Raw genomic sequence first — 17,486 nt, 5'->3', positions numbered from 1 at the left:
AAGAACAGCATTTATCTGAAATAGAAATGTTTTGTAACTTGTCACTTTTGATCAGTTTAATGTGTCGTTGAAGAAGTAAAAAAAAAAAAAAAAAAAAAGAAAAAAAAACTTGAAATAGCAGTGTAGGTTGATAATATTTTATTTTTATTTTGAAATAATTAATTTAGATGTTACCACATGGAGCATATTATGACGTTTTTGGTCACAAGTCTCATCAAGTTGCCTATAAAATAATAACTTCAATAATACAGTAACAAGGACATTTATTATCCATTTCATTAGTTAATACTAACTGTTGATAAGCTGTTTTTATTATCAGTCTCCTTCTTTCAGATCATTAGTCAACAAATTTTCAGTAAACACCGCAGATGGTGGCGGGCACGCAGATGCACCTTTTAATTTAACCCAGCTGAGTGCTCGCTAAAACTGCCTCAGTCACAAATCACTTTGCGTTTCAAGCCATTACAAGTTCGTTCCGATTTGGATGTGACCAAAAGTGATGATGTCCGAGTGTGAGTTGTTTACTCTGTAATTAGCCCATCCATTTTCACCAGTTTGACACATTCAGGCCGATTTTTTGACTGGCTGCAATCATGATAGGCTGGCATTTTCGCATTGACAGTGTAATCAGCCAATCACAGCGAAGCATCAGCTGTTTGTTTATTAAAAAACAGCTTTACACTATTTAAGCTTATACTATTCTCGTTTAAATTCTGTACTGTCGATAAATTTTCTCATCCGAACTGTTTTTGAGCAGGCACTTATCCCATGCCTCCTGGGATTAAAAGCCCCTGATTTTATCTTGGGTTTGTTTTGGGAGTGCTTTGGATGTGTTTATCAGCGTGGCCAGAGGATGAGGGGGCAGTGGGCTGGATGAACAGTGGCAGGCAGTTTCTAGCCCCATATTTATCTCTCCGTGCTTCTCCAGCAGTGACCTGTGAGGGAACTCTTAAAACCGGCAATCGTCTTCTGCCAAAAATAACCAGCACACTTGATAAAGTTACTCTCAGGCATTAAAGGACAAACCCTCCCTCTGATTCAAAAGCCGCTGGAAGAACCAGCTGTGACTCACACTGTCCTGCATGTGCACTTTCAAACAGCCACTTCAGCATGAGCAAACACACGCTAAACACACCTGCACACACACACGCCCCAATTCCCCATGACATATCCCGTACACATACACACAGCCCGGCAAAAAAAAAAAAAAAGTAGCTGTTTGGATTTAAATAGGCAAATGCTTATGCAATGCTTCATGTATGTTATGTTTGCCAACAGCTACATCACAACATTTATTTCCATCAAGAGGTGCATACATTTTTGGTCCAGATCTTGTATTGACAATGCAAGAGTCCAGCGCTCTGTAAAGTCTCCTCCAGCACATCCCAAAGACTTTCCCTGAATTTAAGATCTGGACTCAGAGGAGCCGATTCATGTGTGACAATGATTCTTCATGCTCCTCCCAACCATTCTTTCACAATTTGAGCCTGAAGAGTCTTGGCCATATGGCCACGATGTGTCTTCCTACATGTAGTGTGTAGCTTTTCATTTCTTAAACAACCATCAGTTAGAGTTAGAAGAACTGTTGGCAAACATATTACATGCTAGAAACATAATAATCACTGCAATAATGATCCAATCACAGACCAAAAACAAATGGTGACCTTTTTTTGGCAGGGCAGTGTGTAATACCACTACTTCACTACAGTTTTTGCACAACATTTCTGTTACAAATTTTTTGGTATTTTGAACTATTTTCTAGAAATTATTTAAAGAGGACCAATTATGCTTTGTCACAATAATAATGTGTGTAATCTTGCTGTTTGAGAATGAAAAAGGTTTGCAAAGTTACAAAGTCACTCCAAAGGGAGTTATTCTCTATATCAGTGCGCACTGTTTCTTGAACTCCCTGAAACGCCTCGATTGTGGTCTTCGAGTTTTCTTCCAGGATCGAGCACGTCACTCTATTCCTCATTTAAATAATTCCAGCCCAAGGCACATGCAAAATAAAGGGGTGGTTGAGTTGAGTTAGCAGTGTGTTGAAACTGGTGGTTTTTATGGTAAGAAGAGTGACATTTCCAAAACACACTCAAAGCGGTCGACAAATCACAACACACTGATCCAGCCGACCAATCAGAGCACATTGCGCTTTTCGTAAGGATGGGCTTCACAGAGACAGAAACTAAACAGAGACAGAACTAAACATGGCCTCTTTAAAAAAAAATCCTTTATGGAACAATTCTGATAAGAAAATCCAAATTATACTGATAAGAATACAAATTATTGATGATAAAGATATGACTACATAAAACTTCGAATGAGCATGCAGATGGTCCATAGTCAGTGGTAGCTCGGCTCACATAATTCCCTCCGATCTTTAGCATCTGTCATTATGCATAGAGTAGGTTAAAGACGGTGCTGAGCATCTACACTGCAGGTTTCCCTCAGGAGAAGCAGCTGATGCCTTGGGCGACAGAGTCACTTTAGCCACCTCAAACGCTTAAAGAGATAGTTCACTCATAAATGAACATTTGTACTCACTCTCATGTGCTTCCCAACCCTCTCTTTCTTGTGTGGAACATCACAGATGATGTTTGAGAAATGTGTTTTTGTACATTCAATTCAAAGTCAAAGTGTACAACAATTGTTTTGTTATTGTACACAATTGTAATTGTTTTTGTCCGCAGAAGAAAGAAAGTCATACAGTTTTGGACTGACATAAGGGTGAGCAAATTATTATAGAATGTGATAAATGTGTTACTATCCATTATTCACGCTCATGTCGTTTGAAACCTGTTTCCATTCGACCGTAAACGCTCTGCGAAGTGGATTTCACAGGGTTTTTCGTCATCTTAAGTAAGATTGCAACGCCATAGAGAATTAGGGAACATCGAAACATCACGTCACAGGAAGTGGAGAGGGAAATTTACACACCAGTAATTGCACAACATTCCAGCACTTGAAGTTTGACTAAAATAAACGCAGTAAAAATGATTTGAGGCTTCAGCATTTTTATTGAGTTTAATTAGTCCCAGGTGTGGTTTGTACATGGTTGTTTGCGGGTATAAAATGTGCCAGATGTGACAGTTACAATCCAACTGTTATGATTACAGTTCTATATAAGGGGAAAAACACATTTAACATATCCAAATTATGTTTATTTTCATTGCAAGAGACATTTATCACTCCGTTTAGCATTTACAAATTTGACAATTCATTAAGTATACTAACAATAACTTAATATAAATACACATGTATGTGTTACATATTAAATGAATGTATGGTAATTTATATTAAATTTATTTTCAGAAGTATATTATGTTATCATGCCTCAAACTTCTCTAATATGTGCACTCAATTGGTGTTTGATGGGCGTTTCAAATGAACACATTTTGTAAAGTGAACTGGGTAGGAACCCTGTCCCTCGGAATCAGCTTTATATTCCTTTGTGCAAAACAAAAAGAAGTGTTTTTAAGAATATTTATGCTGCTCTCAAATACAAGGGAACCAGCATCTTTCAAAAAACAACATAAAAGCACCATAGGCCCTGTTTACAGGATTTACACAGAATAGCCAGACGGGATTTAAACTTTGTCAGCTGAAGACCCAAGTTTGGTTTGAAGATGAAAAATGTACCAAGCACAATGTTCTCTCACCATTCCTGATTTCTCACACAGACTCACAGCGTTTCGGCTGAGTCTTGTGGCTGTCAGAGCAGAAACGAAAGCTGCTGTTCTCTGTGTGTTTCCATCGTCTCCTTTCGTGTTCATATGTAAATTGGGCGAGCTTTTTTCATCCATTTGAACAAAAGATCTGAAAAATCCCTACATTTACCTGCCCATAGACCCTCCCCTCGAAGAAATCAGGACAGAAGTGGTTGAAAGTGGAAAAAAAGAGATGGATTAAAACACCAGGTGTAAACAGGAATGTGTCTCCCTCATCTCGTGATCCGATTGACCAAAACGCATCTTAATAAACCATAAAAGTGATCTTGTGCCCTATATTTCACGTCTTGAGAAGTCAAACAATAGTTTCGTGTGAGGTAAAGACCATGAAATATACATTAACCATGAAATATACATGAAATGTATATTTCATGGTTACAACAAGCCAGATTTGAATATGCACAATATTCAAATGCACATTAATGAGGTAAATTTGAGTTTGTTCCTTACAACAACAACAAAAACATCACATTTCAGAAGACTTGAAATACAGTACCCAAGACCGTTTTATATTTGGACCTTGACAAACCCAGTCATGGGCAACATGAACATTCTGCTAAAAACTCCTTTGTGTTCCATGGAAGGAAGATCACTCATGTTTGAACCAGCATGAGGGTGAGGGTATCATCAACAGAATTGTATAATTTGGATAAACTCTCCTTTTAAGAAAGAATGAAGATTTGTGCTATGCTTGAAGAAATGTTTTGATGATATTTATGCCTAATGGTATTCCGCCATTCTGAGCTTTTTCACCCTATACCTATAGTGTTCCAGTTGAGAAATGAAATACAATAAAACAGGAGTGCATATAGCATAAAAAAAAAACGGCAGAAAAACTTTCTGTAGATTAACATTTTGAGGAAAGAGGTTAAATATACAGTTTTTTCCCGAGCGAAGTGTGGATGCCAGGGTACAGAATATGGAACACCTGGGCTTGGAACTTTCCTCTTGGCTTCAGTGCCAAATGTGAGCATAATTACTATGGTCACAGATGGTAGCAGATGCCTCTTTGGGCTCTGTTTACTCTTCTTTGACATCAATAGATCTCAAACCGAGACGCAAACACACAGCTTCTGCGAGCTCACATGCAAGCGAGTGGATTTTTCCCTCTCTGCTAAAAGAATCAGGCATGAAGATAGAGGTGCAGTGCACTGGCACATTGACATATAATGGATTTTAGAGACATGAACATTTAATATCTGTTTCTTTAGTTTTTGGTTTTACCAAACATGAAAATGATATCATTTACATGATTTCATATGGTAAAATTTTAAAGCATGCAGCTATTCTTTTCTAAACGATTACAATGCGATAGGATCTGAAGCTTTCAAGTTTGAGGAAGGATGCAAAGCACCATAAAGGGAAGGTGTGACCATTAAATTATTCAAAATGTATCCTTTTGTGTTCCACAGACAAATGAGGTGAGTAAAAAAAAAAGACAGAATATTAATATTTAAGTGAACTAAATAATTTTGAGAAGCAGAGAGCAAAAAAAGCCTCTGTTAGGTTGTGATGTTTAATCATCGTTAACAGAGCTGAAATTTGCAAGTGCAAATTAATTTAATCAAGGGCGTCTCTAAATCTGCAGCATAAATGTACTAATTAAGGGCGCATTGGTTATGAATTCTTCATGTGACATGGAAAATCATCAACTAAAGAAGTCTCAGACACAAGAAAAAGCTGTCTTTCTTTGTATTCAATAAAACTATTCTAAAGTCATTGGATCAAATAGGATCTGCCTTCACAGTTGTAGCCTCCCATTTAAAAAATACCAACCCAGGGATAAACAATAAGGATAAAAATAAAACATGATTTGTTTCAGTTGGGTCAATGAAAAATGTTGGCAGAGCATGTAAAAATCAAAACCATGAACGACTAGGCCGCAGGAAAAAATAAATCCTTATTGTTGATCCTTGCCATAGCATTATTTACAGCAGAGCACTGCAAATCTGTGAAACAACCTTATGTAAGATAAAGCGAGGCATGCCAGCTCTTCAGATGGATACCCAGATCGATAGATCATATTGAGATTGTGACAGAATGACACAACGTCATTTGTCGGGTCTCTCCCACTGAGCTGACACTGAAGCAGAGGCTGCTGGGAGTTCTCCATTAAGCCTGTCACAACCCAAATCCAACACTCATACTGTTCAGAAGACATCCATCTCCACTGCACAGAACCCGTTTAAAAACACAAGTCATGCAAAATTAACATCAAGCAAAACATGATTCACTTTTTTTCCATCAGGCATTGAAATAAATGGCATTTTCCAAGAATACGGTAGGGCCTGAAAGTTTTTCTTTCCCCACACAAATAGTCAGAGAAAGGAGATGCTTATAGAAAACATTGTTCTTCCACCTGAATATGTCAAACTGAATATTATATGAACAGTTTATTGATTTCTATTTATTTGATATGAGGTTTGTAATTTCTGCCAAAGTTTGAGATGTTTAAAATCATGATTTGTGCGACTTTTACAGTTAAATATTAAATAAACATGGACAAAATATAAAAAATAAACAACATTTTTAAATATATGCACACATGGTTGCTAATTTAAATTAAAGTGTCCCTATTATGCTTTTTCAGATATTAATTTTCATGTAGTGTGTTATATACAGTAGCTGTTTGTGAGGAACATAGCTGTTTGTGTAAAAGTTCTGCAAAGTTTCAAATATCAAAGTGCATGATAAATAGAGATATTGTCGATTCTGAAAAGAGTGATCAGTAATTCCAGTCTTACTTCCTGTTTGAAACTACGTAGGTTTGTAGCAAATTTGCACGATGCCAAACTATGGTCTTCATTGGCTGCCCGTGAACAATGTACTTTGTCCCTGAAACACTGTAGTTGTAGCCGAGGACTGGAAGAGTGTGGTTCGTGTTGTCGACGTGTTGAGAAGACGCTGTTTTCTGCATCGCGAAAGCAAATCCACTTTGCATGCATTTCCAAAGGATAAGGACTCGTGCTGGAACTGATACGGTAAAATCGACTCCATCGTTAATATTCGTATCACTGTATGAAGCGCTAAGGAAAAACCAGAGCTGAACTTCAGATACGGTAATGAGCATTTAATCGGTTGCCCAATCACAACAGACTAGGCCATCTGACCAATGAGAGCAGAGTAGACAAATCACAACAGACTGGACCATCTGACCAATCAGAGCAGAGTAGACCAATCACAACAGACTGGACCATCTGACCAATCAGAGCAGAGTAGACCAATCACAACAGACTGGACCATCTGACCAATCAGAGCAGAGTAGGCTCACGGAAAGGAGGGGTTTAGGAGACTGAATCCTTTATCGAATCGTTTCAGACACTGTGAGAAAAGAGGTGATGCTGCAATGTATATTATGAGAAAATTCAAGTGTTTTTTAACCTTGGATGCATGTAAACCTATTGTAGGAGTTCAAAACCTTTAAAATTGCATAATAAGTTACTCATAGTTTGGGAACAAATGTTTTTTAGTCGTTATTGATAAACTTCTATTTTAAATGAAAGAGAAATATGTATTTGACTTTTTTTCTTACAATTACTTGCATAACAGTGTGCAATTGTCAAGCCTGATGAATGCTCTCAATTCTACAATCTGTGAAGAAATTGAGAAAATAGAATGAGATTTTGTACTTGTCCTCCCATCATGATGTAAACATGATCCAAACCATGTAATTTTTTGGGGTGCCACAGTTTTTAGGAAAGTTACATGGTTTGTAATGCAGAAAATGAATGTGGTAACAGGGTTGAGGACAAAATGCTTGTTTAAATCTAGCTGCTTTTCATTCTAGGCTTTTATGTCATATGATTTAACATATCTAAAAGTTTCCACCACAAAAAAACATGGGATTTGTGCCTCTAATGCTTTGAATAAGTCATGTGGCACCAAAGTGTTTCTGTTCGTCCCTATTTGAGGAAAGTGCCAAATGAGTGTGTAAAGAGATTGTGATGGAAAATGCTGATAACAAGGCACTTAACAGCACCACTGCCATAGTTTCACTGTCTCTCCAAATAAGAGAAACACCAACGCAGTCGCTGTGGACTTGGGAGACATCATTAATTGGTCATGACAACGAAACCATCCGAATGACTGGTTAAGCACAAGCCTCTAAATATTGGAGGTTTTAAGAGAGATGGACTTAAGATCCAGTGGCCATACCAGGGGTGCTGATAGCATGACTGGCCCGATTAGCCTTTATTCCCAACGGAGCGTTTTCTACAGCTACTTAAACACGTTTGATTTAACAGCCTAACACCCCATCACAGGATGATATATTAACAGATTACACAAGCGAAATCTGTCACATTAACTTCACTTAATCTAAGCTCATAACTGCAAGTGCCGTGATGAGGATGTTGATGACATGTTTGGAGATAAACGTTTGATGTCGAAGACGTGATTAAGTGGCAAAGTTTATTGCAATGTCAGACAGACTCCAAACGCCAGGTGTTTCAAATTAATCTACAACTGAGCGCCTCTTTGCAGAATTAGTTTGGAAATCAGAGTTCAATGTTGTTATATGATTAAACTTTGTTCTGAAAACATTTTATGTTAGACTTTTTCCATATAAGGGATTTTCAACAGTCAGCCGATCATGGCAAATAACTAGACCTGCACAGGGTGATCAGGGGCCCGACGCAAAGCATTATCCTGCTTAAATGGTGATTCAATTAATAAATTAAATACATATATTAATTGATAAATGGAAATTGTTTTAACATTTGAGAAGAACATTACAAAAGAAAGAGACTACAAGACACTATCAGAGCTTGTAGGCAATGGTCAATTGATACATTTTTACCAGGGGGTTTATACCAGGACCCCCAGATGGAGACAAAAAACTACAACATTTATATTTAAAAAAAAAGCTTTGGACAAATGTACATTATGTATGCATTAGTGCTGCACGATTAATCGTATCGCAATCGCGATGTCAAACCTATGCGATTAGGCGATATAACGCAAAATGCCGCGATTTTATATGAAATAAACAAATTAGGGCTAACACCGCATCTCTTCTTTTTTGTCATCCTTTAGTGTTACATGATCCCGCTCTTATTCGTGCAAATGCCTAAAAACCATTTTGCACGACAAGTCAAAAGAGAGCGCGCTGCCTGTGAATGTCCTGAATGTGACTCACAGAATAACGCGCGCCAGTATAATGCGCATGCACAGACCGCGTGCCAGAATACATTTCTCTTTCGAGCTTGAACGAACAATAACACACACAATTATGCCAAAATGTCGTTTTGTCGATTATCTTCATAACATAAGAGCAGTCTTATGATGGACGAAAAGAGTTTTACTTGTGAGAGAATGAGGCGCGTGTGAGATACGCGTCTCGGCAACGGCTGCTCTTAAAGGGCCAGCAGCGAACAAAGCGCTCCGTCAGTAAAGTTAATCAAAGAACAAAGGGAACAGAAAATTACTCACTGCTCTTGACTAAAGAAGTTTTGTAGCTTTAATAAGGATTAGTCTATATATAATATATAATTCATGCAGCGCAGACTGTTTGATAACTTTATTCAATTTATGTATATAAATCTAAATCCTCAATCCTACTTGTTAAAGGAGAACTCCGCGCAAAATGAACCTTTGGTCTAATTACACATTGTTACCTAGTCAACCGTTATCTGAGATTTGTTTTCATGATTATCGAATGTAAATAGTTTTATCTCTAAAAACAGTTTAGCCTATAAAGCTAGTATAACGCTAGTATATTGGGCATAGTGTAATGACAAATAAAAATCACTTGTTAATACCACTAACAAGGCTGAAAATAGACCCACACTAACACGGTAGCATAATGAGGGTCCCTACCTTCAAACCGAAGCATTGAGAACTTTGTAAGTGTACAGACAGTTTAATAAGAAGATATTTTAAACATACAGTCAACTTCGCGTATACAGACAGGAGCCATCTTTGAAATACAGCCTTTACCAGTCGATCTACGAACGCCGATCCAAGTGCGCTGGTGAGAATGTGAACGAGCTATAAGTTGTGATAAGGTGAGCACGAACAGCAGGCTTGGATCGGCGTTCGTAGATCGACTGGTAAAGGCTGTATTTCAAAGATGGCTCCTGTCTGTATACGCGAAGTTGACTGTATGTTTAAAATATCTTCTTATTAAACTGTCTGTACACTTACAAAGTTCTCAATGCTTCGGTTTGAAGGTAGGGACCCTCATTATGCTACCGTGTGGGTCTATTTTCAGCCTTGTTAGTGGTATTAACAAGCGATTTTTATTTGTCATTACACTATGCCCAATATACTAGCGTTATACTAGCTTTATAGGCTAAACTGTTTTTAGAGATAAAACTATTTACATTCGATAATCATGAAAACAAATCTCAGATAACGGTTGACTAGGTAACAATGTGTAATTAGACCAAAGGTTCATTTTGCGCCGGAGTTCTCCTTTAAGACAGGAAGGGCACAGGTAAATATGGCATTTATTATGGGTTTATGTGAGGATTGATTGAAGTTCACTTAATTTAAAAGCTGTTATTTTTTTTAAGGCTAATAAATATTTTAAAAGTTGATAGCTTTCAATTATATTGATGGAATCACTGTAATGTTGGATGGCTATAATTAACGTTTAAAATGTGTGGGGTGTCGTCATTTTTACATCAAAGGCTTATTGATCATTATAGGTGTTATCAATCATTTAGTAGTTGTTGCTAGTTTGAGTTGAGAAATACACATTAATACACAGAATGATCACTAATCTGTGTGTGCATTTTACTTTAAAACCAAGCAAGTTGACTCATGAAACCATTTGTTTATTATATCGCAATCGCATATCGCAATATTGACCTCATTAATCGCAATATGACATTTTCCCCAAGTCGTGCAGCCCTAGTATGCATGTATATTTTTGTTGTGCTGCATAGATAAAAATGAGTTCAGATAATATTTTAACCATTACTTGACAATGACAACAAACATGCCTGTTGTTTAATTTGTTTTATAAAATCACGTACTAGTCTAAATTAAAATAGTTGCCTATATATTTTAGGAAGCAGATCCTTTGCAAGAGGATCATAACATTTGTGGATTCTTAGAATCAAAAAACTAAATCTTGGGGGGAAAAAGCTCAAACATGCTGCGTAACACGAGAATGAACGTCATTGGTTCTAGCTGAAGCTCAAACATGATGCGTAACACGAGAATGAACCTCATTGGTTATTGCTGAAGCTCAAACGTGATGCGTAACACGCGAATGAACCTCATTGGTTCTTGCTGAAGCTCAAACGTGATGCGTAACACGAGAATGAACCTCATTGGTTATTGCTGAAGCTCAAACGTGATGCGTAACACGAGAATGAACCTCATTGGTTCTTGCTGAAGCTCAAACATGATGCGTAACACGAGAATGAACCTCATTGGTTCTTGCTGAAGCTCAAACGTGATGCGTAACACGAGAATGAACCTCATTGGTTATTGCTGAAGCTCAAACGTGATGCGTAACATGAGAATGAACCTCATTGGTTCTTGCTGAAGCTCAAACATGATGTGTAACACGAGAATGAACCTCATTGGTTAATGCTGAAGCTCAAACATGATGCGTAACACGAGAATGAACCTCATTAGTTATTGCTGAAGCTCAAACGTGATGCGTAACATGAGAATGAACCTCATTGGTTCTTGCTGAAGCTCAAACATGATGCGTAACACGAGAATGAACCTCATTGGTTATTGCTGAAGCTCAAACATGATGCGTAACACAAGAATGAACCTCATTGGTTATTGCTGAAGCTCAAACATGATGCGTAACACAAGAATGAACCTCATTGGTTATTGCTGAAGCTCAAACGTGATGCGTAACACGAGAATGAACCTCATTGGTTATTGCTGAAGCTCAAACATGATGCGTAACACGAGAATGAACCTCATTGGTTCTTGCTGAAGCTCAAACATGATGCGTAACACGAGAATGAACCTCATTGGTTCTTGCTGAAGCTCGATTGAAACGAACGTCTTGTGTGAATAGACTTTCAATGGAAGAAAGTTCTCAGATTTCATTAAAAATATCTTCACTTGTGTTTTGAAAATGAAGACAAAAGTCTTATGGGTTTGGAACAACATGAGGGTGAGTAAATGATGACAGAATTTTCATTTTTGGGTGAACTATCCCTTTAAGGCTTTAGGTAAGTTTAGGCTTTAGTTCTGCATAAATGAAATGCTGCATCAAAGACACTTCATGGTTGTCAAGAGACAGTGTGCTGTGCATGAGAATCAAAAGTACGTCTTTGCAGTGTATAAGCAGTTAAATAAATGCGAGCAAAGTTAGTCCAATCACAATTCAGTATGCAACTAATGCATCGCAGCATTTGCATTCTTAAAATATTATAACTTTAAATGTCTTAAAAAGGAGAGTTTACAAAAAAATACACCTAAGAAAGACTGAAATAACCCACAAAACAAAGTCTATAAGGAGTCAAGTGTACGTTAACGGGTTGTGATTAATTAATTGCAGAAATTAGTGGAAAAGAAAAAAAGCAGTGCAAGAACTATAATAAGCTTCTCAGTAGAGTGAGATGTGCTGCAGATCTCATCAGTGTATGAAATTATAATACAAGTTGCTGCTGTCTGGAAGAGAACGTCATGTGACTACAGCGTTGCTACTCTATTTCTGGCTGTAGCTAAATCTACATCGCACGACGTTAAGTATGAAAGCATTCCTAAAAACAATCTGCAGCCTTGCCTTAAAACCTAATCTATCGAAACAGAGAAGAACCCACATTAACCCAGCATTTTTTGAGAAGGGTGGTGTTGTCATAGCAACAAAAAGTAAAAATAACTATGTTTATCAGCTCGGAATTCAATAAAACGGGACTAAACAGACACTAACTGACTAGGCAAAAATGATCTACAATTACACACACTAGTAGTAATTAAGTCGACCAATCTAATTGAGTCTAAATTTGTCTTTTCATCCATTTGTTATTTCACAGGCTATCATTGCACGGCCCTGCCTCTTATTCATGTAAGCAATTAATGCTTGTCAGGATAATGATACATATAAGGGCAATGTTTCCGCCCCGGTAATTATTTAGCCCATGAGCTAGCACAAGTCTGCTTGAATCTTTTCCTTTGAAGTGACTATTATGTTTTCAGAGAAAACCGTTCAACATATCCACCGTCCCAGCCACAAATAATAAAAGGTCATTTCCACCGTAATTTATGCAAGCACCAAACAAACCAGAGACAGAGGACCCTGCATCAGCGTTCGGCCAGATCGATTGGAATACCATACTATCCCGTTTGTAATTTGCCTCCTCAAAACTCAAATGAGTCATCAGAAGCCGCCTCAGCCAGAGAGCACGGCCCGTGTTTGCCTCTTCTTTCGGCCTCTCTCCAAAAATAGCTCGCATTTTAATGTCAAGCAGCGGAAACGCAACTTGCGTAGACTGGCCTAAAGATTTGCATTGCCAAACAACACGGGTGACCTTTGGTCGAGGCTTCTTCGGCCACGTTTAACACACAGCGAACACTCTTGTTTACATCCGTGTGAAATGGCAGGCATGGAGGAGATGAAGAGAGGGGGGTTGCTTCGTTTTAAAACAAAACGCTTCAAGCAGTTACGCCTAACAAAGACACCTGGGGCATCCGTGCCGCTCCTAATTGAGAGATCATACATCTGTCTAAGAAGGAGGCATCACGCTGGACTAATGAGACAGTAAACTGGTACGAGGCGAGCATAAGAGCGAATGAGGCGTGATGCATGGGGTGCTGGCTTTGAATGGAAATATCAGATACTAATGGCTGCAAATCTCAGAGATCAACCCTGTCAACCCTTAGGATAGTCGAGGATCCTGTCGGCTGCGAGCTTGGTGAAAATCCAATTTCGCTGGAGCTGCAGAAAACAAAGATTTTCATCTTTTTTCTTTCCAACTCTTAGGGATTCCAGAGCTCACCCGTGACAGGCAACAAACTTGACAGATCTATAAAGGTAATTTGTAGGCACATCACTACACAGTATGAAGCATCTACGTCCTTAAAACTGCAGTATGCCTGTGACACCTCGCAGGGTTCACTGCACCTTTTGAACCGTGAATGTCAATGGCTTTCTCAGTCATTCGAGATCAGTAAATGAAAACGTCGATCGTCAAGCTAACGAGGTCGAAATAAAATGTACAAGGTCGGTTTTGTCTTTTTAAATGAGGTTTGCTGTTTTAAAACTTAAAACTAATACAAAAATAAATTAATAAAATGGTTACACTTTATTTGAAGGTGTCCTCAGTGTAATTATACATTTAAGTACTGAGTAATATTAATTACTATGCATGTACTTACTTACTGTAGGGTTAAGATTAGGATTAGTTGCATGTAAATATGCCTAATTTATAGTTATTACTATAGTAAATACATGTAACGTGTAACAAGGACACATTAAAATAGTGTTACCAATAAAATATATTTAAAGACTATGCCAGAATGGGTTTTCATGTAGTTCTTGAACAACTTATGCTCTCATAAATTTAAGAAAATTATTTGTTTCACCATTCTGTATTAAAATAACTGACATGGTTGAAGGTCAAGATATGAATACCAATTCAACAGATTCTATATGATTTTAATAGTTGGACAGTCAAAAAGTCAAGATCTCTGAGGTGGGAAAGGGCAGAATCCCATTTTAAGGTGGAAATATAGACATTTGACGCATTTAGTTCAATTTAGTAGGTTGATTTTATGTTAAATTATAACCAAAGGTGCAAGTTTATAAGTGTAACCAAATGCATTCTAATAGCAAAAACATGGAAGTTGTGCCTACCATAAAAATAATAATAATGGGAAATGGCTTACCTTATTCATGAAATATGCTGTATAAGGACTTTTAAAAACCATTTGCACTCACAAAGTGCAACTTCTGGTTGAATATATATTTCAAAAAGCTGCTGAAAACTACAACAGTTTCTATTCAATTCCAGAAATGTCCATTATATTTTAGGATTTTATTTATTTAAATTACTTTTCCAAACTATTTAAAAATTCCCTGATTAGGTTTTCTGTGTACATGGGATATCCTGACCTTAATGGACAAAAGCTGTCATATTTAAATCATTTTTATGAAGCCACATGGATCATCAAACATCAAGTCCAGTATAAACAGGCACGTATATGCATAATTCTCACCAAAAAATGTAACTTCAATGAAATATAATGAAACAGCATTGCTTTCATTATAGATTTGACTCTTCTTTTTTTGTGTGTGTGTACACACCATTTACAGAGCTATAAATATATAGTGAACTCAATCTGCAAGCGAAGCATGCTTTTGTTTCTCCAAACCGATTGGTGATAGAAAATGTAGACCTCCTGGCACAGGGCATTTCACCTTCATCGAGTTAAAAGGAGCGACTGGGAAATGAATTGAAAACAAACTCTATCACCCCCACTGAAATGATAAAGCTGCAATGAGTACGAGCCATAAATCTTTAATTTCACAGCCATACATATTCCCCTGCAATTACAGCTGCGCTAACCACTGCCTCCGAAAGAGGGTGCGGTTGCGCGAGATAAACTTTTCAGCTCTCCTCATCAACAGTATGTTGCTTAACATCACAATTTAATGTCTGACCATTTTAAAAGGAAGATACACCAACAAAAACATCGACAGAGGCTGTTCATAGATGTACATCTCGCAAAACCCCTCTCTTCTGAGAAAGAAACGCGTGATTCCGTGAGCATACACGGCACGTGCCGTCTTTCTCCTTGAGAGGGCAACGCTCACCTTGAACTAGATTAGCTACAAAACACAAGTCATGGAGTGTGAAGGTGCTTCCACGAACGTGCCTGTTTTCTCGGTGGCATATCAAAAACTGCTAGGCTCAAAAACACAGTGTGAGACATGCTGAGCGCGTGCGGGTGCGCGTGCGAGTGCGCCAGTGCGCGTGTGTTTTGAATTCAAATGTAGCAGCGAAATGCAGAGCAGATACCGCAGCATGCCAATGAACTTCTGCAGTTTCACATCTAATCATCATGTGTGAGACACATCCGCTGGTGCGCCTCAAGTTAGTGGGCATAGATATTCTCTGGGAATGCATTTTGACATAATGCTTTGCATCAGGACATATAACACCAATGGGAAATTGTTACATGCAACATACCATGTTTACTTCGGATACCATGTCTATGCTGGCTATGTCTATATTCATCCCTACCGCCACCGGAGCGCCTGATGGAGAGAAGGGAAAATTGTTAAAAAATAAAATAAAATAAAAAGGAACTGATTGATTGAATTGCATGCATACACTTCATCCAGGGACAGACTGTGCCTAATTACACTAAATCATTTTATTGTGACATTACATATATGAAACACCAACACCCCATATTCACGTGGCAATGCGCATGAAATTGTTGATTTGTAACAACCACTGGAGGTGAACGCACAAATGCAACTGCATGACTGACAAATGAACAGTTAGACGTGTCCATCTATCAATAACAGCTTGAGCATCTTCTCTGATGGACTCGCGTGTATGCGCGTGCATCAAAGGATATTTTTGTAAAGCTTGGCGTTTCATTTGTCGTCATGATGCAACAAAAGTTGCACTGCAAATTGAATTGATCCCCAAGTTCGCGTCCCTCTCTGGGAAAAGATAAAATGGCAAAACAGCAGTAAATAAGCATGCGTTCATTTTTTTTCTCATGCATTGACATGCACGCCTGATCAGAGAATGAGATGAATGAACAAGGTTTGCATGAGTAATTGGGCATGTTAGTGCGCGTGACAAACCAAATGCAACAATTATACGAATTGTACACATGCATTACCTCCGAAATCTGGCCTCAACCGAATGTCGTATCCTTTCATGAGTCTGTCCACGGTGTCTTTGACCACTGGCATATTGCTCGGGTCTCTGCTACTGCAATAATATCACGAGATGTTCGTAAATTCCTCTTACATCCCCAAACCACAACATTTTCTTTTCGAAAAAGGCACAAAATGCAACCATACCTCTGCGCGCATGCCACGGCCACGATCAGCGGACATAATAAGAAGATATGTGGGGTTTTTCCGATACTCTCCATTGCAACAGTTTTGATGGGGTTTTTGGATGTGATGATGAAGACGGCGCACATCCAACTTACTGAAGCCAGTGCAGCGAAGGCAATGAGCTGCGCATGCGCACACGCCAGCTCCAGATCAAAGAGCAGCTCCTGATGATGCTGGATGAGCTGTTTCCATTGCGGGGGAAAAATTAAAGGGACGACTGAATAAACCAAGTCAAGAAAAGAAGACATCAGGTGATCTTCATGCAGCATTTTTAGTCGTGTGTGTGTGTGAATCTGGAACTTGACAGGTTCGTGCAGCGTCCTGAAGGTTACATGAAGGGGTTTTTCAGTCATACCGAACTTCAGGTATCATCAAAGTCATTAACGTGCTTTAAACGTCTCGAAATAAAGAGCCGCTAAGAGTTACTTCGCAGTGTATTTATTCTGAGAGAAACAGATAATAACATATTAAACATATTACAGCTGAAGACCAAATGAAATTGCTTCACGGGTAAAGGTTTCTTCGCTGTGTATTTCCAATTGAAATAGGACAGTAGTTTTTAGTTTACTGTGAATAGCCGCTTGCTATTGCTAGTCAGAAACAGGTGGTATGAGGGGAGGGACATTCTCATTCTAGAGAGCATTTGATTGGACAAAAAGCTGGAAACGCCCCTGAGTGCAGGACGAATCATCAATATTTGTAGTCCGTTTTTAAATTTGCATGGTTTCACAATCAAGACTTAAGCTAGTCTCAGACTA

The 17,486-nt window shown here is 38.3% G+C and overlaps 1 protein-coding gene across 2 annotated transcripts in view; it reads right to left on the bottom strand.

Moving 5' to 3' along the window:
• The window catches only part of gabrb2a (gamma-aminobutyric acid type A receptor subunit beta2a), a 45,836-nt gene extending 28,979 nt beyond the window's left edge, over positions 1 to 16,857 (bottom strand). The window contains exons 1-3 of one of the 2 annotated variants that reach the window (XM_056250281.1): positions 16,690 to 16,857; positions 16,506 to 16,597; positions 15,836 to 15,903 (exon numbers count right to left, since the gene is read on the bottom strand). In XM_056250281.1, coding sequence (XP_056106256.1) covers positions 15,836 to 15,903; positions 16,506 to 16,597; positions 16,690 to 16,814 — 285 coding nt within the window. In that variant the 5' untranslated portion in view covers positions 16,815 to 16,857. The remainder of the gene's footprint in view (positions 1 to 15,835; positions 15,904 to 16,505; positions 16,598 to 16,689) is intronic. The other variant, XM_056250280.1, reaches the window with a different exon arrangement.
• Positions 16,858 to 17,486: the final 629 nt, after the last annotated feature.

This window comes from Rhinichthys klamathensis, unplaced genomic scaffold, assembly GCF_029890125.1.
Source record: "Rhinichthys klamathensis goyatoka isolate OS25496 unplaced genomic scaffold, OSU_Roscu_1.1 h1tg000068l_1, whole genome shotgun sequence".
Classification (NCBI taxonomy): domain Eukaryota; kingdom Metazoa; phylum Chordata; class Actinopteri; order Cypriniformes; family Leuciscidae; genus Rhinichthys; species Rhinichthys klamathensis.
This window is presented reverse-complemented; position numbering and strand designations above follow the sequence as displayed.